General features: G+C 41.8%; 1 protein-coding gene across 1 annotated transcript; it reads left to right on the forward strand.

Moving 5' to 3' along the window:
* Positions 1–1,963: 1,963 nt before the first annotated feature.
* slitrk6 (SLIT and NTRK-like family, member 6) lies at positions 1,964–15,944 on the forward strand. Its single transcript, XM_089013539.1, has 2 exons — positions 1,964–2,671; positions 11,172–15,944. The coding sequence occupies exon 2, from the start codon at positions 11,189–11,191 to the stop codon at positions 13,709–13,711; it is 2,523 nt and encodes an 840-aa protein (XP_088869665.1). The 5' UTR covers positions 1,964–2,671; positions 11,172–11,188; the 3' UTR covers positions 13,712–15,944.
* Positions 15,945–27,129: the final 11,185 nt, after the last annotated feature.

Consider the following 27,129-nt stretch of genomic DNA (forward strand, 5'->3'; position numbering starts at 1 on the left):
ACTTAAAAAAGAGGAAGAACAGAAGGCTTTGCTTTTGCAATATTTCATAGGCATTATGATAAAAAGGTGACCAAATACAGAAGGGCAGGTCAGGAAGGGCATCTGACGTAAAAGCTATCTAACTAGCTCGCTACTATCTATTGGCTGTCTATTAGCTATCTAGCCGGCTAGCTACATAGCTACGTCATTATCGAGCTATCTATTTGCTGTATATTAGCTATCTGGCTGGCTATCTAGCTATCTATCTATTAATTATCTATTAGCTAGCTAGCTAACTTTCTATCTATTTGAGTTATTCCGGGTTGAGTGAGCGCTGGCGCGTGTGGCTGCCGCTGCTCACCCGCAGAAAACCATCAAACAGTGACTGTTAAGTGACCTTGAGAGTTTTGAAAGGTGCTTAAAAATGAGATGGATTATTATTATCTGTTAACTAGCAAGCTAGTTTTCTATCTATTTGAGTTACTTCCGGGTGGAGTGAACGCTGGCTCGTATTGCTATCTACCTAGCTAGCTAACTTTCTAGCTATTTGAGTTCTTAAAAGTTGAGTGAATGCTGGCGCACGTGGTTGTGAGCTAATATATAGCTAGCTAGATAGCTAAAAGCTAGCCAGCTAGATAGCTGCTGATGTTACCTATTATTTGACTGTTTTGTGTGGATTTTTACCTACAGGTAAAAATCACCCACAACATAATCAATGTCAGCTATCAATAATAGGTAGCTAATTGCTACCTCGCTAGCCAGATAGCTAAAAGCTAGCCAGCTAAATAGCGGTTGATGTTACCTATTATTTGACTGTTTTGTGTGGATTTTTACATACAGGTAAAAATAACCCACAATATAATCAACGTCAGGTATCAATAATAGATAGTTAATAGGTAGCTAGTCAGATAGCTAAAAGCTAGCCAGCCAGATAGCTGCAGATGTTTAACGCTCACACTGCTTTTCCTCCCGCCACACAGTCCAGCCTCAAGGGCAGCGCATTGATCTCATTTATCTTCTTGTCACGAGTATGTCCCTAAAGAAGGGTCTATTTTATTTGCAACTTTGTTTTCTTGACTTTATGACAGTTTTGTTTTTGGAGTATATTAATTTTCTATTGCTAAACATGTTTAGTTTTGGTGCTTATCTCGGCTTCCTGAGTCCTCGCATTTTTGTTTGCCTCACGGCTCATCACGCAAAGAGCTGCTTTTAAATTATTAAGAATGCTAATAGGCGCTAGTGGTTAGCATGTCCACGTCTCAGTGTAGCGGTGTTCATGTGTGGAGTTTGTGCGTTTTAAACCTTAGTGTGGATTTTGAATGTTTATGGAGTCCTAAAAATCAATATTCTGTAAGTCCTGGAATTCATGTGACAATGACAAAAACTGGCGTGGACACATTTTTGCACACGTCTAGCAGTGAATGAGTTAATACAGCATCTCAGCTTGCATAGTGCGCGAATATAACACAGATGAAGAATATTACAGCTACGACGAACGGTAAAAAAATAAATTAAAAAATGTGTGTTTGTGTGTGTGGGCTTGCGGGTTATTTTATGTTATGAATCAGTGTTGTTGCTCCCTTTGATCATGCAAATAAGCATCCTTTTATCCTTCTCTCATTTTTGAATATATTCCACTAGGACCACATGGAATATGTTTCCAGTATTCTTGCTACCTGTCTATTATATAACGCTAACAATTTGAATGACGCTGCAGTCGAGCTATTTAAAGCTCATCAATTCATTTTCCTCCCCTCTGTAAAATACCTCAAGAGGAGGGGGTTTAGTAGTCATGTGTCGTTCGCCAACGAGGCGATCTTTTGGGAGCACAAAGAGCCTGTTCATTTTAGTGCGCTAATCCAAAAGAACCGCCTCTCTGAGAGGAGCCGGAATTCCCATCACTACAGTTTAGTAGTCTAACATCTCCGTGTTGTATCCATTGTCGACCACACGTTTGAGGTGATGAATACCGGAAGAGCATCTTTTGAGGGGGTTCTTGTTTAATTACTTTTGTGTAAATATATTAATTTTACTTTCCAGACTGTTATACTACTATATGGTATTAAGTAACTCGAAAAAAGACGTGGAATACAACTGTTAGTTGCATTATTGTTGTCAAAATGCCCACCACTATAATAAGGGTGAAAACAGCTAATGGTCTTATTTTGCTAAGCTTTTCCGGATGTGGAGCTCCCTATTTGTATCCCACTTGATCTAACTCCCCTTTCGCTGCACCTATACGGCATGCAAATTAGGAAGCGGAGCCAAGGCGTTGCAGAGTCCTTAACGCTTTACAACGCATCGCGCACGTTGCGGAACACACCTTTGCTTTAAATGCTGTGCACTTATGTAGAAAAAAATAACATCCATTTTATTCCACGACGCCATACTTTTTTTTTAATCGTTGTTGATGTTTTTGTAATTCATTGTGATTGTGAACTTCAACCCGTTTATGTGAAGATGCTGGCGAAGGACTAATGTCGCTCGTCGTCCCGGCATCATTGGAGAGAAGGACATTTTTTCCCCATGTTTTTTTCTCCACGCGTGTGACAGCGTGTCAGTGACCGGGGCAAGTGGAGACCTGACTCGAGGAAGAAGTTCAAGCTCACGGCGGAGAGAGACTCGCTTTCTCGCACTCATGGACACTGCGGCCTGTTATTCGGAATAACTTCTTTGCCATCGATTTCTATCGGTAAGACTTCCATTTCGTTTCATTTTATTACTACGTACTATATAATAAATGTTACTGCAGATGTCGTTGTGTGCGAATTCAGCGAAGATGAGACTGTTTCGTGATGCACATACTGTATCGATCAGCAATAATAATTTCAAATTGGCATACCTTCGAATGCAGAGCATTTTAGATCACAAAAGGACACCACGTCTTCCCAATTTCTAACTCTACATTTAATATGGACGTGACAACATTTTTCAATAATAATTCATCACATATTTTCCAATACCATATTAAAGTGCATCTAAATAGCTTCCGCGTGATGTATAGATCATTGTTCTATGACAAATAATAAGGAAATAATGGAAGTTTTAATTTTGGAAATATGAGGGGATTTTCTGCCTGTAATGACACAATTAAAGCAATGATGATATGTGACTAAATTCTTTATTAGAGTTTAAACGATCATAACTTTCTTAATTTTTGACAGGTACCATTGGAAAGCTTTTGAAATTCTAAACACAACAAAATATTCAAAATGATAAATGAGCAAATATCAACGATGGAATGCAGGCATATTTTGGTCAGAAATGCAAAATGGCCGTCACTGAGTACTCGGAAAGAAATTTGCGACCTCTACAAATATATATGCTAATGCTTCTTTTTGCTTGAAACCTGACCGTTTTGGAGAAAAATGTATATTCTACCACTTCTATGAGTTATGAAAATACAACTTACTCACCTTTATGAACTGTAGTGTTAGCAAAAAGAGGGTCAACTTCAATCCAATTTTTTCCCCCGTTTCTCGTCGTATTGGGAAATTTCTAGAACCACCATCATGTACTACGTCATCATAAACTGCATAGCTTGCAAAATCCCACCAAAAACCATGACGTATGTCACCAAAGTGCAATGATATACGACTGCGAGTACAGAGTGAATCGAGGTGAAATATAGCGAACTGTAGCTTACCTATTCCATGTTATTTAATTTTATAACCACGATATCATGAATTTTATTCCAAATGTACTTGTGAGCGAATTGACAAAAGAACAATGTATTGATACTTACAGCAAATATTACAGTCATTCAGCATTTTATTAGTACCATTCACGCGCAATTTGGATTTGTTGTATTTTGTTTGTGTAGTGGTGCACTCCTATCCTTTTGTTTGGAGGAACAACCCTTGCATTGGATGAGCTTTTATTAGTCTCGCCGTGGTGAAAATTGACATTCCACAGCAGCGAAGTGATGACAGGAAATAAAGAAGTAGAAAAACAAAATACTGGAGCTGCTGTAAAGGCAACCATTCTTGCGGCCGCCATCTTGAAGTCAAAACAACGCCAAAGAAACTAAAAAACAAATAATGTGACTCAGACAGTCATTTACTATCTATTAGCAATCTGGTTAGCTAGCTACCTGTGTAGCTGGCTGTATATTAGCTAGCTAGATAGCTTTCTATCTATTCTTAGTTACTTCTGGGTTGAGTGAACGCTGGCGCATGTGGCTGCCACTGCTCACCCGTATTGTTTTGAAGGTGTCGGACGTTTCCTTCCTCATCCGAAGAGCCGAATCAGCCCATTTCCAACAGAGCTTGGCCGCCATCTTGTGCATTTTATGGGCGTTACATTGGAGTCCAGACGGCTCCAATTGATATGCAAGGACTTCTTTAATCGCTTCCAAACATGTATGCTTTCCTCTTCAGAACTATTTGAATCATATTCATAACTGGATGAGTAACAAGAAAGCATCTTCCCCCAATCTGAACTCTCTGAAGTCATTGTTTTGATTCTGGAGCAAGGCAGTTAGTGAAGGAGTATCCTGGGGTGACGTCACAAACAAGGGGGCGGGACTTTCTGAATCTCGCCAGTTCCGAGCCCATTTTGTGGCAGTTTTTGGGACACTTTAAGTCATTTCTATTGGTGTTTTGCATTTGACTAAAAATATCAACCAGCGTGTTTTGGGGCTTTTAAATGTTATAAAAGTTTTTCTGATGTCAGTTAGGAAACCAAAAAATGGTGTCGGTGAATCCTCTGCAAGCAGCTTCTGTATTTTCCAATCTGTGCTATTTATCTCCGTTCACAAAGTCTGCATGTACATATCACTGCAAAACATGAGCTGCCTTAAAAGCAGTCGGTCATCTTTTCGAAACCGAACCCCTCAGAGGTCAAAGGCCAACGGTCACGTGTGGCCGCGATTACATAAAACCGGACTGCTTTTGCTCGCGGGCGTAAACGAGAAGGGAGTCAAAGACAGCGTTACTTGTTGCATGCAGCCAGTCGCGCTTTCGTTTTAGTCACACACACACAGAAATGTGAGTGTATTTTCGGTCATTTTTTTTCTTCTTTTATTTTAAGCACTCGTGCACACTCCCGTTGTCGCATGCGGGAGCGTCGTGCAGTGATCCCGCGGGGGGGCAATTACTGAGGGAGCAAGGGTCTCTCTTTCATCCGTAATAATGGAAGTGATGTGGCTCACCCTACAGGGTTCAACACCGCGGACCATGCCCTGGAAACGTGCGAGAACAAGAGCTATTCACTTCAACGCAAGGCTGATTTAATTATACAGTGATACCTTGGCTTAGGAAATTCATTGGTTCCCAGACACAGCGTGTAAAGTGACAAGTTTGTATCCCAAAAATTAATTTCCCATAGGAAACCATTAAAATGAGAATAATCCGTTCCCAGGTCCCCAGAAAACATAATTTTCAACTAAATAAGCCTTAAAACTACACCAAATATCCCTTATTTTATGTATAATAAATGTGCTATGGTGTTATAATTAAAGAAATAAACTGTACTGTATAATAAAGTCTTTTTATTGACCTTTGTGATGGTCGTTGATGGCTTGATGGAATGGAGTCATCAGCATGAAACACTTGATGAGGAACGTAGCCTTCTTTTTTCACCGTCTTGAGGAATGATCCCTTGTAGGTGCTTTCTCTGCGATCATTTTACCTAGTTCCTCATCAATTGTGTTTTTTTTTGGGGGGACCATGTATTACACACCGCATCATTGTTCTGTATATGATGGGCTATTAGTTAAATTCTCACTCGATTATGTGTTTTTTTTTAATAAATATGTAGTATTTGTTTTACTTTTTGTGTTGTCTAATACCTGGCTTGGTATCATTAACTGCAGAAAATTATGGAAATGTTTTGTCAACAAGCTGCTGGAGAGCCTGAGGCAGGAAATAAGTCCTCTACCGGATCCAAATAAAACAGAAGGCTTGTCATCAAAGGCAAATAGGGCGGTAGTGGGGATGGTAGTGCTCAGGACCCAACTCGCCAAAAAATAGATATATTTTCATCATCCAGCGTTTACGTGGAGATATGTTATCATTTTATTTTATTTTTTTGCTGTGCCTAAATGTCCTAACAGCAAAACAGCTTTTGTGCCGTTTTGTTGAGATATTTTCCTGGAAAAACTACTTTTATTGTTCCTGGAAAAACAGCAAAACATGTGATGCACATGCTAGTCATTGCACACCAATAAATATTAATAATAATAATACATTTAATTTCTAAGCGCCTTTCAAAACTCTCAACGTCATTTTGCAGTCACTGGATGAAGTTTTTCTGTGGGTGAGCAGCGGCAGCCACATGGGCCCGCGTTTACTCAACCCCGAAGTAAATCAAATATATAGAAAGCTAGCCCGCTAGCTAACAGATAATAAATAACTAATAGATAACCAGATAGCCAACAGCTAGCTATCAAGCTAATGGATGGCTAATAAATAGCTAATAGATAGCCAAAAGCTAGGCAGCCAACAGCCAGCCTTCTAGACGGCTAATAGCTAGCCAGTCGAATACCCCCCCCCCCCCAAAAAAAAATAAAATAAATAATGAATCTGAATTTTCAATATTTGTGTCAGTGATATCATTTAGAATGTGTAGTACTGTGTTAAAACATGGCATGCTTTGCTATAAGAGTTGTGTATCAAACAGTAAGTCGCAACACCTATTTACAGAAGGGAATCATAAGACTCTCATTGGCAGTCGCCTGTGGCCTTTCTCGCCGATTGTGGTTGCCGTGTTGAATCGAGCAATTCAAGTGTTGAAAAACAGCTCCAGCCTGAAGGTATTCGAGGACCGGTCCGTCATGCACAATATTGTACCGGGAGGTGGAACTTTATGCCTTTTTCTAAACTATTTCATGATGCTAATCATGCATGTTTTCACTTGGAAACTAAAAGTCTCGGTAATTTTAAAGCACACGGAAAGGGAGTGACCAAACATTTCCCAGAAGGGAATCATTGCCACATTGAAAGGACAACCGACACCATTTTTTTTGTTTGCTAACTGACGTCAGAAAAACGTTTTATAGCATCTAAAATACCCAAAACACACAAGCTGATATTTTTTGTCAAACGCAAAACACCAATAAAAAGGACTTAAAATGTCTCAAAACTGCCACAAAATGAGCTCGGAACTGGGCGGATTCAGAAAGTCCTGCCCCCTTGTGCCTTTGTGGAGCCTGATTGATTGGAATTTTAACCTTGCAGTCTTTGAACTATCAAAGTTGAAACGAGTTCAAATTTCACTGTTTTCTCTCCATTTTCTCACTCTCTCTTTGTTGTTTGCTTGTCTCTTTAATGTTTAAATACCTCCCCTCATTGATGCGTTCTTGACCAATCAAGTGGCTTTATCTGAAGACTGGGGGCGGGGGAATAGAGGACAAAAAAACAAGTCGGCTGCCATTTCCTTGTTAGAACGGAAAAGAACGGTTCCTTGCACATCACTCATTGTGGCGCTCCGTGTGTATCCCGAAAAATAGTTTGTATGCCAAGGTAAAAAAAAAATCATAAATGTAACATTCGTAAACCGAAAAGTTCGTAAGCCAAGGGGTTCGTATCACTGTACCTCAATAATTTATTATTATTATTATTATTATTATTATTATTATTATTATTTTATTTTTTTATTCATTCCTGAAACACACTAATGATATTGTCACAAGTCTGCACTGTCCTGATTGAGATTTTGATCTTGAATTAATTCCCTGCCAAGAGTGACACTGCTGATAAAAATAACACTGAAACATTTTGTGCGCAGGGCGTACAGATTAAAGGGAAAGCATGGTTGTTGTGCCGTCACAAATGATCGCATGTTTTGCGATGGGCTCATTTCCCATGTAAGAATGAGCATTCGTATGCTTTGTTTGTGTCAGACTTGCATTAATGTTGGTAGTTTGCTGCGGTCTTCAGAAAAGATTGAACACTGGACAGCAAGGTTTCTTCAGCCGTCATTTGTACTTCTTTGTCGGACGTTTCGCTTCTTATCCAAGAGGCTTCGTCAGCAAACTAAAGTATTTTGCTGGTAGTTTTGGCCCTATCTATATCCCTACTGTTCAGACGTGGCGGTGCCAAACTCTGCTACGATTGGTCCCTGCTCTTAGGTTGGGGAGAGCAGAGGACTAATCCCTGCGGCTCCACTGAGAGTTTCTAGTGTCCTGACTGACGACTGGCCTAATTGCCCAATTTGCCCTGGTATCACCTCATCAGCATAACTACGCCTACGTTACTCGAGAAGTCTGTTGTACGAATGATTCAAACTGAACCTCACCCCACCATGGTGATTTAGTGAAGGATTTTGCTGTTTTACCTTTTCATCTATCTATTTGACTTATTTCCGGGTTGAGTGAACGCTGGCGCGTGTGGCTGCCGCTGCTCACCCGCAGAAAAAAATATCCCGTGACTGTAAAGTCACCTTGCAAGTTTTGAAAGGCGCTTATAAATGAAATGTATTATTATTATTATTATTATTATTATTATTATAATTATGAAATGATAATTGACCTGACTGATTTGAAAAAACGATCATCTATTAATGTAATTTGCACATGCAATAATTTTGTGGTTTGACTGTGATCACCGCTCTCTGAGGGAAGACATAACTCCAAATTAGCTCCGCCACTTAAACTAAGTTTGACACCACTGCTATCAGGCTTTTTGCTGTGATATAATTTAGCGATAGGATAACCTTGGCTCCGAGTCTGGATTTTATTTCGTGCTTGGGTGGGCTTCTTGGGGACGAGGACCAAGGATAAAAATACAGTGATACCTTGGCTAAAGAACTTAATTGGTTCCCAGACGGAGTGTGTATTAGATACTATAAAACGTTTTTCTGATGTCAGTTAGGAAAGAAAAAAATGGTGTCCTTTCAGTTGCCTGTTCAATTCTAATAGCAGTGGTCAATGTCATAATTTCATCCAACATCTACGACAGATGACATAACACATCACTGGCACATGTCACAATCCTGATCCGTCTGCATAAACGGCTGAGTCCAAACTATCACAACAAATTTCCACGTTATGCAGTTTTAAGAGGGAAGACATTTTAAATCAATCCGTCAGTCATCTGTCGGGACTAATTCAGACCGGTTCAGTTCATTTGAGTCGTTTGCCAAAGCCAACAAGGGTCAAGAAGGGACTATCCGGTACTACTGTACAGTATGTCATACCGGGGTACTACATACTGACATGCAGCGACATCAATAAAAAAATAAAACAGTGTAGTACAGTGATACCTTGGCTTACGAATTTAATTGGTTCCCAGCAATGCATTAAAGTACCGTTATTTACCGCACTGACTCAGCATCTCTTAAGCCCATCTGTGACGCCGATTGTCCCATCTTGTCTCCACACTGCAGACAGGATCGGGATTGGAGTACTGGACTGTGCTAGAATGGAGAGTTAAGCCTGGTAGAATGTGGAATACAGTGATACCTCAGCTTAGGAACTTAATTGGTTCCCAGACAGAGTGTGTAAGGCAAAAAGTGTGTATCCTAAACATTAATTTCCCATAGGCAACTATTACAATGAGAATAATCCGTTCCCAGGTCCCCAAGAAAACATCATTTTTCTACTTTCTAATTCTCTAAGACTTGAAACTACACAAAATATACTTTTTTTAATGTATAATAAATGTGCTATGGTATTATATTGAATGAAATAAACTGTACTGTATAATAAAATCGTTTTATTGACCTTTGTGATGGCTTGATGGAATGGAGTGGCCGCTTTCCTCAGTATTAAACACTTGATGAGGAACATAGCCTTCTTGAGGAATGATCCCATGGAGGTGCTTTCTCCGCCATAATTTTACCTTGTTCCTCATCAATTGTGTTCTGTTTAGCTGGGTTGATAGCTTTTAATATGAAGCGTGCAGATGGCTTGTGCGGCTTATTTGTGGAGCCTGATTGATGGGCATTTTAACATGTCCGGGGAGGTGTCGCTTGTCCTTTAATCTTATCTTTGATTTGAAACATTGGCAACAAACACACCCTACACACATTCAGACATTATCCCAGTCTCGCATGTTTGAGCCATTTCAGAGAATAAGCAAGTAGCGCCTAACAATACTGTACGCATGAATGGAGTGCTAGGTTTTGATTCTCCATAGGATACACGCTTGCATGGCGAAGCATTCCTGATGCCGAGTTTAAAAAGAATGCATTTTTTTTTCTTGTACAGTATTCATAATGCAAGATTGCACACAGACAGTTGGTGAGAAGGATTCCGCCTTTGATCTGTTGTCACTTGAATCAGATTAATGGTTACGTTTTTACGGAAATTCTTATAAATGTGCGCTTGAGCTACACATGAGTTGACATTTGAATGGACTCATTTTATGTGAGTCATATAGATGCATGGCATAGGCAAGGCCAGATATTGAGTCAAAAGAGAGACGTGTTTTCAAACGCACCTTTATCGCACTGTGAGTCACAAGAAAAAGAATGTTGCCTTTGGGTAGCCCCTTAGCCTTCAAATACAAAATATGCATTATCTCTAAATTGTTCTTGAAGTCTATTATGTGTGTTCCCTTTAGCTGCAAAACATTCTTGCGGTACTCTTTTGTTGGCATTTATAATAATAATACATGTCATTTATAAGCACCTTTCAAAACGCTCAAGGTCACTTTACAGTCACAGGATTAGTTTTTCTGCGGGTGAGCAGCGGCAGCCACATGCGCCAGCGTTCACTCGACCTCGAAGTAACTCAAATAGATAAAAAGCTAGCTAGCTAGCCAATAGACAGCCAGCTAGACAGTTAGCTAACTAGCTAGGTAGTCATATAGCTAATAAATAGCCAGCTACGTAGCTAGCTAGCTTACCAGATAGCTAATAGATAGCAAATGACTGTCTGAGTCACATTATTTGTGAGGTAGTTTGTTGTTGTTTTGACTTTGAGATGGCGGCTGCGAGAATGGTTGCCTAATAACTGATAGCTAATACCCAGTTAAATAGCTAATAGATAGCCAGTTAGATAGCCATATAGCTAATAGATAGCTAGCGAATTAATTGAATGGTATCTAGCTAATCGTCAGCGAGATAGCTCACAGTTAGATAGCCATATAGCTAATAGATAGCCAGATATCTTATAGATAGCTAGCGAGTTAATTGATAGGTATCTAGCCTTGTCACGGATTGCCTTTTTAGACTCTCAAACGTGAATCCAATTGAATTAAATGTTGTTTTCTCTTCCCTGCTCCCCATCCACTCTTGTTTTTTTCCAGATATCCCAGACTTGACCATGTTGCCCTGCGTCATTTTCATCAGTTTGTTTTTCTGGACGGCCCGCTCTCAAGAGTCCCATCCCTTAAAGCCTTCAACCTTCATCGGCGAGTCCTGTGACTCCTTGTGCTCTTGCGAAGCAAAGGATGGCATCTTCTACATTAACTGCGAGGAGAGAAACATCAGTACCATCTCCCAAATCAAAATTGTATCCAACGTACCGTTTCATCTCAACCTTGACAAAAACGACTTGGTTGAGCTCCGTGCTGAAGAAATGGAAGTGCTTAAGAATGCCCTTTCTCTGCACGTCGGTGGTAACAGCATCCAAGAGTTGGAAGCAGGAGTCTTCAATGCCCTCGGTTCCTTGAAAAAACTCCACATCAATCGGAATTTCCTTGTCACACTCAAAGAGGACACTTTTCAAGGCCTGGTCAATTTGGAATTTCTCCAAGCGGACACCAATTTCATTCGGGTCATCGAACCGGGAGCCTTCAACAAACTGATACGTCTCAAGGTCCTCATCCTCAATGACAATTCCATCGAGTTTTTACCTAACAACATTTTCCGTTTCGTGCCTCTGACCCACTTGGACCTACGAGGCAATAAACTGCACACACTGCCTTACGTTGGCTTCTTAGAACACATCGGCCGGATTATGGAACTACTCTTGGAGGACAATGACTGGGTGTGTGACTGTGACATTTTGCATTTAAAAATCTGGATGGAGAATATGAGGGGTCAGTCTGCCATCGGGGAGGTGGTCTGCAGTGCACCGCACAACTTCAAGGGGACCATCTTGGCTAAAGTCAAGCGAGATGTACTCTGTCCATCCCACGCAGATATCAATTTAGAAGAACCCTCCAAGTCACTGGATATGGTCGTGACGCCATCTTCCAAAGGGTCACAGATACCCAAATTGAGCGACGCCAAACAACCAACGCCATCTCACCTTCCGAGTAGTCCTTGCGTAGAACACTGTTCCTGTCACAGTTATCCAGTGGCGGGGTTTTTGATGCACTGTCAAGACAGAGGAATTCAAAAGGTGTCCGATATCGGAGTACCTCCTCAAAGCCCGACTAAGTTGGTCATGACGGGAAATATGATTCAAAAACTCTACAGGTATGATTTTGTAACACACGATGGCCTGGAGTTGCTCAATTTGGCAAACAATAGGATCGATTATATCGACAATGAGACTTTCCTTAGTTTAAGCAGTTTGAAGAAACTGCATCTAAATGGCAACCGGATCGAAAAACTGCACTCCGCCATGTTTGTGGGTCTCCACAACCTTGAATATTTGTACCTGGAATATAACCTCATCAAGGACATTGCTCCAGGGACCTTTAACCCCCTGCCAAACCTTAATCTTTTGTCATTAAACAACAACCTGCTCAGTTCCCTTCCTGCGCAGATATTTCGCAACGCACCCCTCACCAAATTGAATCTGAGGAAAAATCTGTTTCTGCACCTGCCGGTGAGCAACGTACTTGATCAACTCGACTCATTAGAGCAAATTTATTTCGAGGACAACCCTTGGGACTGCAGCTGTGACTTGTTTGCCCTGAAACAGTGGGTAGAAAAACTGCGAAAGGACACAGTCGTGGGCTCCATTTTATGCCACACCCCTGCTAAAGTGATGCAGGCCGATCTTCGAAGCCTCCGCCGCGAAGTGCTGTGCACCGGTTTGGGCACCCACTCTTTGGTTTCAGAGGGCGAGGAAAGCGTCACCGCCACGCTGGACCCCGGCGGCTCCGGTCGAGGCTTGCTCAACTCCCTCACGGACACCGTCCCACTCTCTGTGCTGATTCTTAGCCTTCTTGTTTTAGTCCTCATGATTATATTCTGCTCAGCCGGGTTGGTGGTGTTCGTGGTGCACCGGCGACGTCGCAGAGCGAAAAGAAAAGCAGCAGGAGATCACCCGAGAGAGAACAGCAGCAGCAGCCCCATTCATTTACATTATAGCATGTACGGCCAGAAAACAACGCACCACACACTGACGCAAAGGCCCGGGTCGTCCACGCTGTACGAAGAGAGGTCGCACAGTCCCATCGTGCAGATATGTCGCAACCCCACCTACTGCTCTCAGCACAAAGATCACGATGCCGATCTGGATTATGGCCTCGGCCAATCCAGCTCCAAGGATCACAGCTGCCGGAGCATCATGGAGAAAGAGAACACCTCCCCACTTACAGGAAACCCAAGTTCCAAGTTCAAGCCAAAGGCAGGGGAATGTCCGCCTGAGTTTGTTTCGCTCGGAGACCCTAACTCTTTGTATCGGAATATCCTGGAACGGGAGAAAGAGTTGCAGCAGCTCGGAATAACGGAGTACCTCCGAAAAAACATGGCTCATCTTCAGCCTGCTGTCGAAATGCAGAGTCCAGGGCACCAGGAGGAGTTAAAGCTAATGGAGACAATTATGTACTCGCGACCACGCAAGGTCATGCTGGAGCAAACTAAGAACGAGTACTTTGAACTCAAGGCCAATTTACATACGGAGCCAGACTACTTGGAGATCGTCGAGCATCCACCGGCATATAACTGAGCTGCGTCACAAATACACCTCAAACCAGTGGTTCTTAAACCTCGTTCGATCGAACCCAAGGGGTTCGGTGAGTTCGGTGGATCCTCCGCCGCAGAGGTCCACCCCTCAGTCTAGTCTGCAGTTAGTGGTTACAGTCGTTGAAAGACGGCTTCGGTGAATGAGTACAGTGATACCTTGGCTTACAAACTTAATTGGTTCCCAGACAGAGTGTGTAAGGCGAAAAGTGTGTATCCCAAAAATTAATTTCCCATAGGAAACCATTAAAATGAAAATAATCCGTTCTCCGGTCCCCATAAAACATAATTTTCTACTTTCTAATTTTCCAAGACTTAAAACGACACAGAATATAACTTATTTCATGCATAATAAATGTGCTATGGTATTATAATTAAATAAATAAACTGTACTGTATAATAAAGTCATTTTATTTACCTTTGTGATGGTCGTTGATGGCTTGATGGAATGGAATGGCCGGCCGCTTTCATCAGCATTAAACACTTGATAAGGAACGTAACCTTGTTTCACCATCTTGAGGAATGATCCCTTAGAGGTGCTTTCTCTGCCATAATTTTACCTTGTTCCTCATCAATTGTGTTCTGTTTAGCTGGGTTGATAGCTTTTTGCATCAAGTGTACAGATGGCTTGTGCGGGTTATTTGTGGAGCCTGATTGATGGGATATTTAAACCTTGCAGTCTACACTGCCTTTGATGTTGAAACGAGTCAAAATTTCACTGTTTTCTCTCCATTTTCTCACTCTCTCTGTCGTCTGCCTGTCTCTTTAATGTTTAATGCCCCACTGCTGCCTTCCTGACCAATCACGTGGCTTTAACCGAAGACTGGAGGCGGGAAATATAGGACAAAAATGAGTCGGCTGCCATTTTCTTGTTAGGAGAACAACACATGACACATTGTGGCTCTCCGTGTGTATCTCGACAAATAGCTCGTATGCTAAGGTAACATTTTCATAAATTTAACGTTCGTAAACCGAAAAGTTCATAAGTCCAAGGGGTTCATAAACCGAGGTATCACTGTATATGAAACTGGTTGGGTTTGGTGCCTCCAACAAGATTAAGAACCGCCGGTTCAAACCCAGTGTGACGTTTTCAAGCAAGTGCCTTTCCCTCTTTGCCCTCGTCCACTTAGCACGGTGTGAAATATCTGTAACGGGCACGTCACTTTATGTCAAACTGTAGCACAGAATGTAACTGCGCATATATTTTGCGAATTGACAGCCGTGTGATGTAGCCTGTCCAGGAGACCAGTGGATTTTGTTCATACATTTCTTTCTCTCGCCAATGGGTGCTCATTTTGTCGATCCATTTACAGATGAATTGATCAGAAAGGAGTCCGCACTCAACCCCCTCCATGTCCCAAACCCCCTCCCCCTCCTCCACACACACACACACACACAACTATTCGGTCAGGAGAAAGCAGATGTTAGAAAACAGCAAATTTGAATCACCACTTGACCCAGAATTGCTGTTTAATCAGTCTATCCTCACTTCGGGTCTGACCTGATTCCACCCTCTGTCAACATAAGCCAGCTGGATTGCTTGAACCGGCATGTTCATTGTGCTGCAGGCCGGGGTGGGGGATGGGGGGGGGGTCGATTGGACGTTTGGGTCGGCGATTGAACCAACTGTACATCTAAAACACTGAAGCCTGCTTATGAGGTTTTGTTTGTTGCTCTTCACCTTTCCTGTCCCATACACTGACCACGTCTCACAGAACAATTATTTATTTTTATACCGATGTGCGATAGGTCACATAGACGAGGCTTTATTTGTCTAAAATGAACAAATAGAGCGCTTAGCGGTAGAATCCGCTATAACAGTGCTATTGACTGGCCAAACGCATTGCACAAATCAGATGCCACAAGAAAGTGCATGACAATCAATGGACTCCTGCTCAATTGCTTTTCCTTCAGTCTCAATTTGTCCGATCGGAACATACGTTCAGCAAACTGGACAGTTTGACAGGTTTCGATAGGATGCATTTCCATTTTGGGACTATTTTTCAAGACTTTCTGAAATGATTTTCAAACCTGGATATGATTTAGGTTCCCATGTAAGCACTTACTTGATTGAATTATTTATTCTGTACGTCTTGTAAATAGTCATGTCGCATTCTATATTTTTTGGTTTTATGTGCCTTCAGTGCTGTACAGACCATAAAATGAAGTTGTAATTCATGAAAAGAGAAAATAAAGAATACAACATAAAAAAGGCGATACATCTGTGTAAGCTCTCAGTCGTACAGGAGTGGTCCATCGATGAAAAGGTTTCTTCGGCTATCATCTGTACTTCTTTGAAGGTGTCGGACGTTTCGCTTCTTATCCAAGAGGAAACTAAAGAAGAAGAAACTAAAGTCTTACTGGTAGTTTCGGCCTTATATATCTGGACAGTAGGGATAAATATATAGGGGCCGAAACTACCAGTAAGACTTTAGTTCGCGCATCTTGGATAAGAAGCGAAACGTCTGATACCTTCAAAGAAGTACCGATGACGGCTGAAGAAACCTTTTCATTGATTAAAAAAGGGATGTTTTCATGCTAGTTGAAGCGTCGGTAATGGACATTTCTGTCTTTTCCTTCCTGATCCTTCTTCCTCCCTACCCCCCACCCCCAGTCAGCTTCCTACAATCCAGGCTGATACTGGTGCACAAACAATAATTTGGTTATATCCCTGCTGTTGTGGCCCAGCTTTCTGCGCCAATGGCTCAAATCTAGTCCTTAATCACACAACAATGGCTGTGGGGGGGGGGGGGGTAGTCGCGAGCCAACACATTTTCTGCAACAATTGATGCTGCAAAAAGCTCTTTGAGAGAGTCGCGCATACTACCTACCAACAGCATTTTTTTGTTTCCTAAGTGACATCAGAAAAACGTTTGATAGCATCTAAAATAGCCAAAACACGCAGGCTGATTTTTTTCGTCAAATGCAAAACACCAAAAATCATGACTTAAAGTGTCCAAAAACGACTTGAAAATGAAACCGGAAATGGCCAGTTTCTGAAGGCCCTGCCCCCTTATTCGTGACGTCACGCCAAGACGTCTTGCCTTGCTCGAGAATCAAAACAATGGCTTCAGATTCGGAGAAGATGCTTTCTTGTTATTCATGCAGTTATGAATATGATTCAAATAGTTCTGAAGAGGAAAGCATCAATGTTTGCAATCGATTAAAGGAGTCCTCCCAGATCAATTCGAGCCATCAATGGCATCTCGACTTAAATGTAGTGTCCCAGAAAATGCACAAGATGGCGCCCAAGCTCCATTGGAAATGGGCTGATTTGTCTGCTGGGAATTTGTGTCAACTAGACTCAAATCGTAGTCTTGGTGCAACACACAACCATTCACCATTGTGTCATGTATGTGTTTTCTTCTAATTTTACCATCAACACAAAGTTTTCAGAGCAAACAGAGTACCGCAAAATGCATTGTGTATCGCTTTCTCGGTCAGAGGCGTTCCTTCAGTGACGTCACGTACGGACTCATCACCAACTCAAAAACAAGACTTCCTGAATATTCAGAGTGAGTCTTAAAGGGTAAAATCTAGCTATATGCGCTGGAATCTTTGTAAAATACGCTCAGTAGAAGTCATTTGAAGTGATTTAACAAATTAGGATAGGGCGTAGGGTTTAGGTCAGTGGATTAGGGTTTGGGGTTAGCTTCACAGTCCTCTCCTGTATCTTCTGGTGTGCCCCAAGGCACTGTCTTAGGACCTCTCCTCTTTATCAACCTACCTTCTTCCCCTTGGCCATATTCTCTGTAAATTTGCTCTACAATGTCTCTCCAGCAAACCCGACGCCTCTCTTCCACCTTCTTCCCTTTCACTCTGCCTCTCTGAAATTTAATCCTGGTTTAGCCATAACTTCTTCAAACTTCTGAAACTCTCCTGGTTGGCACCAAATTCACCTTGAGCTAAGCTAACTGCTAGTTACTCCCTCACTATTGACAATTGGACCGTTTCTCCCTCCCATCAGGTCAAAAGCTTAGATGTCATCGTTGACAGCACACTATCTTTCCACTCCAATAGAAATAACTTAACCCGATCTGCGTCTCTCACTCCTCACACCACTGCTATCCTCGTTCATAGTCTTGTCACCTCCCGGATTGACTATTGCAATTCACTTTCTCCTTGGTTTGTTATTTTTCATTCTATTGCTTTCTTTGCAATAGAATGACATCTGACAGACAATACAAAAAAATGTAGTGAGGTAAGGCTTTACAGTTTAAAAGTGTGGGACATCTTTCGTTTACGACAAAATCTACGAGCACTCGATTCGATTTTTGGCTTGACTGCGCAAAGTAGAAGACAAACTTAGAGTTTGGGAGAAGACGTATGAACGGAAACAGGCTAGCTTTGTGTGTTCGCATGAAACTGACACAGAAGCAGAGAAGCAGCCCAGCTGTGGAACTCATGTTGGCACAGGATGAAACATTTTTGGAATGGTAACAATATTTCCGCCTCGCAATGAGTTAGTGACTCACAACGCTGATTTGTGTCATTTCAAAAACCATCAAAGCCCATTCAAGATGGTCCAATGGCGGCTAACTAAAACGGTCTTGTAATATTTATAGAAACCCTTTCCGATGTATATTTTTTTTTTGGGGGGGGGGGCAGCGCAATTATTCCAAGATATTTGCTTCAAAGTTGAGATCAGAGACAGGAAATCATAATAATCCATTTCATTTATAAGCACCTTTCAAAACATACGTTTTTCTGCGGGTGAGCAGCGGTAGCCACACGCGCCAGCGTTCACTCAACCCGGGATAACTCAAATAGATAGAAAGCGAGCTAGCTAGCTAATAGCTAGTTAATAGATAGATAGATAGCTGGATAGCTAATAGATAGCGAGCTAAAAATGGGCTGATTTGTCCTCTGGGAATGTGTGTCAATTTACACCTTCTTTATGTCTGTTACTACCATTGCGTTACTGATGTAGTTTTCCTTCTAATTTCGCCATCAACACGGTGTTTTCAGGCGTGAAAAAAAGTAACCAAAATGCATTATGTGTCGCTTTCTTGGTCAGCAGCGTTCCCTCCGTGATGTCACTTAGGGCATCGTCATCGACTCCAAAACAAGACTTCATGAATATTCAGAGCGAGTCTTAAAAGGTTTTTGTAATCTATTTACAAAGATTAGCTATCTATTAGCCAGCTATCTATCTAGCTTGCTATCTATTAGCTATCTAGCTTGCTATCTATTAGCTATATAGCTAGCTACCTAGCTATATGTAAATAGCTAATCTTTGTAAAACAGGCTCAGTAGAAGTCATTTGAAGTGATTTTAGTGATTTGGACGCAACTTTCCCGGAGGTGTCGGCTGTCCTTTAACGGATTCTGATATCGTGAGCATTTCCTTGCGGCAAACGGCCAAATGATGTTTCCACAATTCAATCCAGGTTTGAATGTGACTGAACCGATGCCACTCACAGGTCACGTCCCACATATCTGAAGCACTGTCAGTCTTAGAGACCCACTCACAGCGTGGGTTTTGGGATTTAGGGGGCTCCCTTGGCGGATTCACTTAATTCTGAAGTCGCTTAAATGGAATTATAGCCAGTGCTTAATCTAAAGGATTATGCTCAAGCGGATTGCTCTCCGTTGAAAAAGGAAAAACAGATTTAAATGTAGAGGGGGGGGGGGGTTAGGGAATCAATGAAAAATAAAGGGCGGTCTGGATTCATTAATAATAATAATAATAATAATACATTTCATTTCTAAGCGCCTTTCAAAATTCTGTATGTATGTCTGTCTGTCTGTATGTATGTATTTATGCATTTGTATTTATGTATTTATTTCTGCATTGTATTTATTTATTTGTTTATGTGTGTATGTATTTATGTATTTGTTTTCGTACTGTATTTATGTAAGTCTGTATATATGTATTTTTTCTTCATGTAGGTATTTATTTATTTAATGATTTCTTGTTATGTGTTTATTTTTTATTTGTATTTATATGTATGTATTTATCTTTATTGATATTTATTTATTTATGTATGTATTTATTTAATGATTTATTTTTATTTTTCATGTATATGTATTTACTTATTTATTTATTTGTATATTTATTTATTTATGTATTTATGAAAGTACGTCTGTGTAAGCTCTCAGTCGTACAGGAGTGGTCCATCGATGAGAAGGTTTCTTCAGCCGTCATCTGTACAAAAGTGAAGGTTTCGGACGTTTCGCCTCCTATCCAAGAGGCTTCGTCAGCGAACTAAAGTCTGACTGGTCGTATCGGCCCCATTTATATATCCCTAATGTCCAGACCTGGTGGCGCCGGACATTTTTGAAAGTATTTATTTGTTTCTTATTCACACAGTCATTTGGTCTGTGAAGAAAAACACCATCAAACGCATGTCAGCTGGTGAGCTCAAGCAGCGCATTAAGTACAAGCACACGTTTGTTTGCTTTCGGATGGTTTGTCGCACAAGCGCACACACACTCTGTTTACTTCCTACTCATTTTCGCCCCTCCAAAGGGGATTCATTGGCTGGTGGAGGATGGCACCTTTATGGGGAAAAAATGTTTTTTGTTGGCTTGAAACTCCATGCACGATTTACAGCACACATGCAAGCTAGCAAGCAAGCCGTGGCCTGTTTAGGAATGATGGCAGACAAGTAACACCCTGAAGACTTCTGTACTCTTATCAGTTTCTGATCTCTGCGTTAGTGCATGCCACTCCCTCACAAAGGCCAGCATGGGATGTTTCAAGAACACCCACCACATCTCAAGGCAATACTCGACTCATTTGATGCTGCTGAAATCTTCCCACGTGCCCCCATTTGCACACAATTGCGGTGAATCACCTGCGCCTCATCTGAGCAGATGCTTTGCTGTCAGGGCGAGGTGATAATCACACTGTATGTTTACAGTCAATGGATCGATAACTGGAAGCCTCCGCACTTTGGACCACGTGGCATGCGAGGCACTTTTAGCGGGAGCATCTTCCATTCCCCCCCGCCCAACTCCAAGCTAGTTTTAGCCATGACTTTGCGAAATGAGCCTGAGACTCCTCCAACTTTATTGGGAACCTATTATGAGTCATGCATCACCCTGAGAATTTTCAAAGACGTGACTAAAATCTTGACAGATCAAATCTCTGTGAAACGATGGATCTTCTGGTGCAGACCTCATCCTCAAAACGTCCTGCCGGGATGGCTCACATTGCGCAACATGAGAGCTTTATTTTCTGAATGCTTTTTTCACAGCACCGAGACCACGAGTCGATGCCCCCTAAGGTGGTCATGAGAGCAATGTGAGCAACCGGAGTTCATTCTGCCTTTTTATACCATACATAATAAAGCTATTGTATTACAGACGAAGGTAATCAAACAGCAAGAAAGTATAAACAGTATAGTAGAGTATAAACATACCCCCCCCCCCCCTAGCTGTGTCAGACCACCAAATCTTAATCATGTTCCCAAAAGATTCCGGATCATTTCATGAATTCATTTTTGTATGACCAATGTGAATCAGAGTCAGAAAGCCTTTAAAGGACAACCGACGCCCTCGGACAAGTTGTGTCCAGAATTTGTAAAATGACTTCTACTGAGCGTATTTTACAAAGATTCCACCGCATAAAGCTATAGTTTACGTTTTAAGACTCTCGCTGAATATTCAGGAAGTCTTGTTTTCCAGTTGATGATGATGCCTGACGTGACGTCACGTCTGGAACGCCCCTGACCGAGAAAGCGACCCACAATGCATTTTGGGTACTTTTTTCATCTGAAAACACCGTGTTGATGGCGAAATTAGAAGGAAAAGGTGTGTTGCACCAAATTTCCAGCGGACAAATCAACCCATTTCCAATGGAGCTTGGGCGACATCTTGTGCATTTCCTGGGACACTACATGCTGTCCTAGATGGCTCAAATTGATATGGGAGGACTCCTTTAATCAATTGCAAACATTTATACTTTCCTCTTCAGAACTATTTGAATCATATTCATAACTGGATGAGTCACAAGAAAGGATCTTCTCCCAATCTGAACTCTCGTTTTGATTCTGGAGCAAGGCAGTTTGTGAAGCAGTATCCTGGCATGACGTCACGAACAAGGGGGGGGACTTTCTGAATCTGCCCAGTTCCAACCTCATTTTGTGGCAGTTTTAAGTCATTTATAGTCATTTTGAAGTCATTTTTAATTGTGTGTTTGGGGTATTTTAGATGCTATAAAACGTTTTTTTGGTCTCGGCAAACAAAAAAATGGTGTCGGTTGTCCTTTAAGCATTCATGAGGGAATATTTTCTGGCTGGACGACAAGGCAGATAATGTGAAAAAAAATGCGCATGAAAAACAACTCATTACTGCTACTACACTGTACAGCAAGCAATAATTACAGCTGCATTTTGGCGATATTGCCCTTGTGCTATTTTGTGGCTGTCATAGATGGTTCGAGTAATGGTCATCACTGTCTTTCACTGACTCCATGATGTAGACAGAAAGTTTGTGACATTTGTTTTATTTTTTTGGGTGCTGACCCGGAAGGACTAGCGAGCCAATGGCTAAGTAGCACTTGTCCGGACACCCTCTCACAATGTGTGTACCCTCCCTTTAAACATGTTTATGCCTTGTGTCATATTGATATGACGCGCTGGAATGTGATGCAGATAACTGGTGGATCACTAGCTGGGGGTTAAAGCTTATTGGGGACGTGGGGTCGTTCTCATCGAGTTGATGCAAATTGAGCAGTTTGGTGGGCGTGGGTCTGGGGCGGCAGTGTTCCACCGGTTGCGCCCGATCCGCCACCTCGGTCCGAAGAAGAACGAACTGTCTCAAAGAGGCGGTGGCGACGGCCGTGAGTCCAACGCGGCATTCTCGTTGCGCCTACGCCTGTACGGATGGTCGTAAGTCGCACCGGTCGTAAGTCGGATGTTACCTGTAGATACACTCTAATTTGCACCTAACTGCATTTGAATGTGTTAATTTGAAGCACAACAATAATCGAAGCAAAAAGGAGAGGAAAAAGAGGCAGAGAAGGAGGAGAAAGAAGTGCAAGCAAGTGTTAGCGGCCACCATCTGGGAAAGAACAGATTGTTTATTCCCATTTTGTTGATGTACACGATGCGGTGTAGCAGATGTTGGTCCTGCAGTGCGGGAGATGTAAACCTCACAAGTTCATCTAGCTGTTCTGTTCGGTAAATAAGAACACACACACTCACACACATGTGACGCAACTTGTCGGGGTGTCGGTTATCCTTTAAACGTTTCAAGGTTAGTTAGCCGCCGAACACAAAGCCCACAATGGAAGCACAGAGAAACCTGGGGTCAATCTGAGGTGAACAGACACAGCCTGTTAACCTGTCATCTTCATGTCAGAGATCCGGCCTTGAACTGATGTAGTACTTGGTCAACTCCTTCACATCGAGAGGTCATTAGCCAGGTTACAAATCTATCGGTTCAGGGAAAGACAACTAATTAAAATGTCTACGTTCTGTTGTTTATCGTTGTTGGTGCTCAGGACCTCCAGGGACGCGGTATTCAAATCAAGAAGACTATGTTTTACTAATGTATTGTGGCGGGCACTAGCACCATGTATCTCACCCAGCAGGTGTACAGCAGGGGGCGTGTTTATGATAAGGATATTTTCCTGCTTTTGGAATAAACACGTGTCTTCAACCAGTTGTGTGTGCTACACTGGTGACCCTGACGTGATTCACCTGCTGGGTGAGTGCCCGCCACAGTATCACTGAAATTAGCATATACTCTCAATAAATAGCTTGGCAGAGGGCTGCAGAAGTTTGGCGTCGGTCATGAATGGCTGCGTCCCCTGCTGGCAGTAAGACACTCTTCCTGTGTTCGAGCCTTTGTTCAAGGTGTCCGACCGAATATCTCTGACACGCTGTGGTGGAGGCGGAAGTTCATTTGCTGGTCAACTATGGGATAGCAGTTATAGACAAATGTATCAACAGCGTTTACAGAACTTAAGTCAACTGTTACCGCATGTCATCCCACTGGATGCACCGCAAACAGCTATTTGACTGAGTTCCATAAGGAAAAAAAAACTTTCCACTAAAGCAAATCTCTCCATTTCGTTTGACCGGCTGCATGTACATAAATAAAGTTTTAGTTGCTGACTGCCACCTCGTTTTCTTTGCCAATTCAGGCTCACGCTGAGCATCCTGTCACGACCAAGTGGGCCGTTTGAAGCCTGCGACACTATCTTTGCATTCCCTCATGACAATGTGCGACAATGCCTGCAGACCAGCTTGAGGATGCAAGTATATACAAACTTTAGTTATTTCAGGCCCAGAGTGCCTTTGAGAAATAGAATATCACTCGTCAGTATTATTTTTAGCCATCTAAAAATGCTGCTTGTGTGTCATATTCTGTAGTGAGCTGCCATTGTTATTCTTCTTCAGTTGCAGGGCTAACTGTGACAGATTTCACAAGCGTCCCTTGATTTGAATCAAAGTGCTCAAGATGTGTCATGACTTAAAGAATGACTGAAAGTGTCCCAAAACTGCCACCAAATGAGCTCGGAACTGGCGAGATTGAGAAAGTCCCGCCCCCTTGTTGGAGACGTCACGCCAGGATACTCCTTCACAAACTGCCTTGCTCCAGAATCAAAACAATGGCTTCAGATTCGGAAAAAAATATCCTTTCTTGTTCCTCATCCAGTTATGAATAGGATTCAAATAGTTCTGAAGAGGAAAGCATGATTGTTTGGAATCAATTAAAGAAGTCCTTCCGTATCATTTTGAGGCGTCTGGACTCCAATGTAGCGCCCAGAAAATGCACAAGATGGCGCACAAGCTCCATTGGAAATGGGCTGATTTGCCCGCTGGGAATTTGTGTCAACTAGTATCAAATAGTCGTCTTGGTGCAACACACAATGATTCACCATCGCGTTATTTATGTTTTTTCCTTCTAATTTCGTCATCAACACGGATCAACACGAAGTTTTCAAACCAAACAAAGTACCCACAATGCATTGTGTGTGGCTTTCTCAGTCAAAGGAGTTTCTCGGTCAGGAATCGTCACCAACTGGAAAACAAGACTTCCTGAATATTCAGCGCAAATCTTCAAAAGGTAAAATCTAGCTATATGCGTTGCAATCTTTGTAAAATACGCTCAGTAGAAGTCATTTGAAGTCATTTTACAAATTATGGACACAACTTGTCCGGAGGTAAACAAAGGATAAACAAAGGACATTTAAAATAATAGTAGGGTTCCACTCACAGCATATCGAAAGTTGTCTCTTGTTGATGGGTTCTTCGAGACCCTTCATCGCGCGTTCATATGCGTGTTTGTCCAGAATGAAAATCAAACCACATGGACTGTGTTTCATCCAAACACAGACTGAGCCTCAGGAAACAGGTTTACCAGATAAACCTGTCCCGAATGCTTCTCGTCATTCTGTGTGTTCTCACACAGCGATCCGACAAACAACATCAGAGATGAAACCAAGTGTGACTCCACATGCATAATCGGCTCCGAGCAAAAAGGTGCAAGGCTCAACCACTTCTCATTGTGATGATTCGAGGAGCCAGCGGAGTAAACAGTGCCTCACCAAGGTTTTTCCATGGCCCGGATAGCCCAGGTAGACCTGTCACAATTGAACAGCCGCAAAGAGAATAAACGTCAGACTGAGGTAACTGTTTGTGTCCAGAGGATAAACACCGATGCGCATGAGGGGTGTGTGGTCTCTGCGTCAATGATATCCCTTCTTAAAGGACAACCGACGCCTCCGGACAAGTTGCGTCCATAATTTGTAAAATCACTTCAAATCACTTCTACTGAGTGTATTTGACAAAGATTCTACCGCATATAGCTACACTTTACGTTTTAAGACTCACGTTGAATATTCAGGAAGTCTTGTTTTTGAGTTGGTGACGATTCCTGACGTCACGTCAGGATCGCTCCTGATGGAGAAAGCGACACACAAAGCATTTTGGGTACTTTTTTCATCTGAAAACATTGTGTTGATGGTGAAATTAGAAGGAAAACACATCAATAACGCCATGGTGAATCGTTGTGTGTTGCACCAAGACTACTATTTGATACTAGTTGACACAAATTCCCAGCAGACAAATGAGCCCATTTCCAACGGAGCTCTGGCGCCATCTTGTGCATTTTCTGGGACTCTACACTGGAGTCCAGATGGCTCGAATTGATACGGAAGGACTTCTTTCATCGATTGCAAACATTTGTGCTTTCCTCTTCAGAACTATTTGAATCATATTCATAACTGGATGAGTCACAAGAAAGGATCTTTTTCCGAATCTTAACTCTCTGAAGCCATTGTTTTGATTCTTGAGCAAGGCAGCGTGTGACCAATATTGACGTCACGAAAAGGGGGGCGGGACTTTCTGAATCTCGCCAGTTCCAAGCTCATTTTGTGGCAGTTTTGGGACACTTGAAGTCCTTTTTATTGGTGTTTTACATTTGACTAAAAATAACAGCCTGCGTGTTTTGGGTATTTTAGATGCTATAAAACGTTTTTCTGATGTCAATTAGGAAACACAAAAATGGTGTCGGTTGTCCTTTAAAGCGCTATGTAAATCAATGTGTATTGTACTGTATCAATAAGGTAGCAGTCATTCCTTCAATGTTTTTCATGGAGTTGTCCTTTTCTTTCTTATGACAAGTTGATTGTTTTTGTCTCGAGGCTGGTTGCCCTGCGAATCTGTGGGATGACCATTGAGGACCCCAGTCAGTGGATCTTGTTGCTGAAACAAGAGAGCGGCGCTGTCCAAGTGTGACATATGAGCTCACGACCCTTTGAGTTGAGAAAGGTGCCGAAAGAGAGAGGCGCAACCTAAACAGCTTAGAAAAATGTGCTTCTCATCATCTTTTGCGGCTGATTGTAGCTTTTTTTTTTAAACTTCTTTCCATGTTTTTTTGCGTGTGAGTCTATTTTCTATCTAATCCTGCAAGGTTTTCCAGATTAAGAATGCGACGGTTGGATAAATACTTGCAAATAATCCCATGACCCACTTTTTGTTATTCCTGGAAAGAACTCCGTCGAAGAAATCTTTACTGACTATTCCCACAAACGCTCATGTTTCTGTTTTTTTTTCAGTAACACTCTTCTAAATCTGTTATATTGAGCGAGATCTTTATTTGTGTTTGTGAGTATTTACATTGGTGTCAAAATATGATGAAGTCACACCAACATTTTATTTACGTCATTTTGCATTTTCTGGTACTTTTTTGTTCTTTCTGAATAAAACAAGTTAAAATTCAAAGTAATAATAATAATGCATTTCATTCTTGAAGCGCCACTTTACAGTCAGGGTGAAGTTTTTCTGTGGGTGAGCAGCGGCAGCCACTCACGCCAGCGTTCACTCAACCCGGAAGTCAATAGACAGAAAGCTAGCTAGCCAGCTCTTAGATAGCTAATAGCAAGCCAACAACCCGGAATAACTCAAATAGAGAGAAAAGATAGCTAATAATAATAATAATACATTTT

The sequence above is a fragment of the Hippocampus bargibanti genome, linkage group LG01, assembly GCF_051943395.1.
Source record: "Hippocampus bargibanti isolate YZ-2025 linkage group LG01, ASM5194339v1, whole genome shotgun sequence".
In the NCBI taxonomy this organism is placed as follows: Eukaryota; Metazoa; Chordata; class Actinopteri; order Syngnathiformes; family Syngnathidae; genus Hippocampus; species Hippocampus bargibanti.

Bases quoted from the DNA above. Each gene is read 5' to 3' on its own strand.
- slitrk6 (XM_089013539.1), top strand. From the start codon at position 11,189: ATGTTGCCCTGCGTCATTTTCATCAGTTTGTTTTTCTGGACGGCCCGC.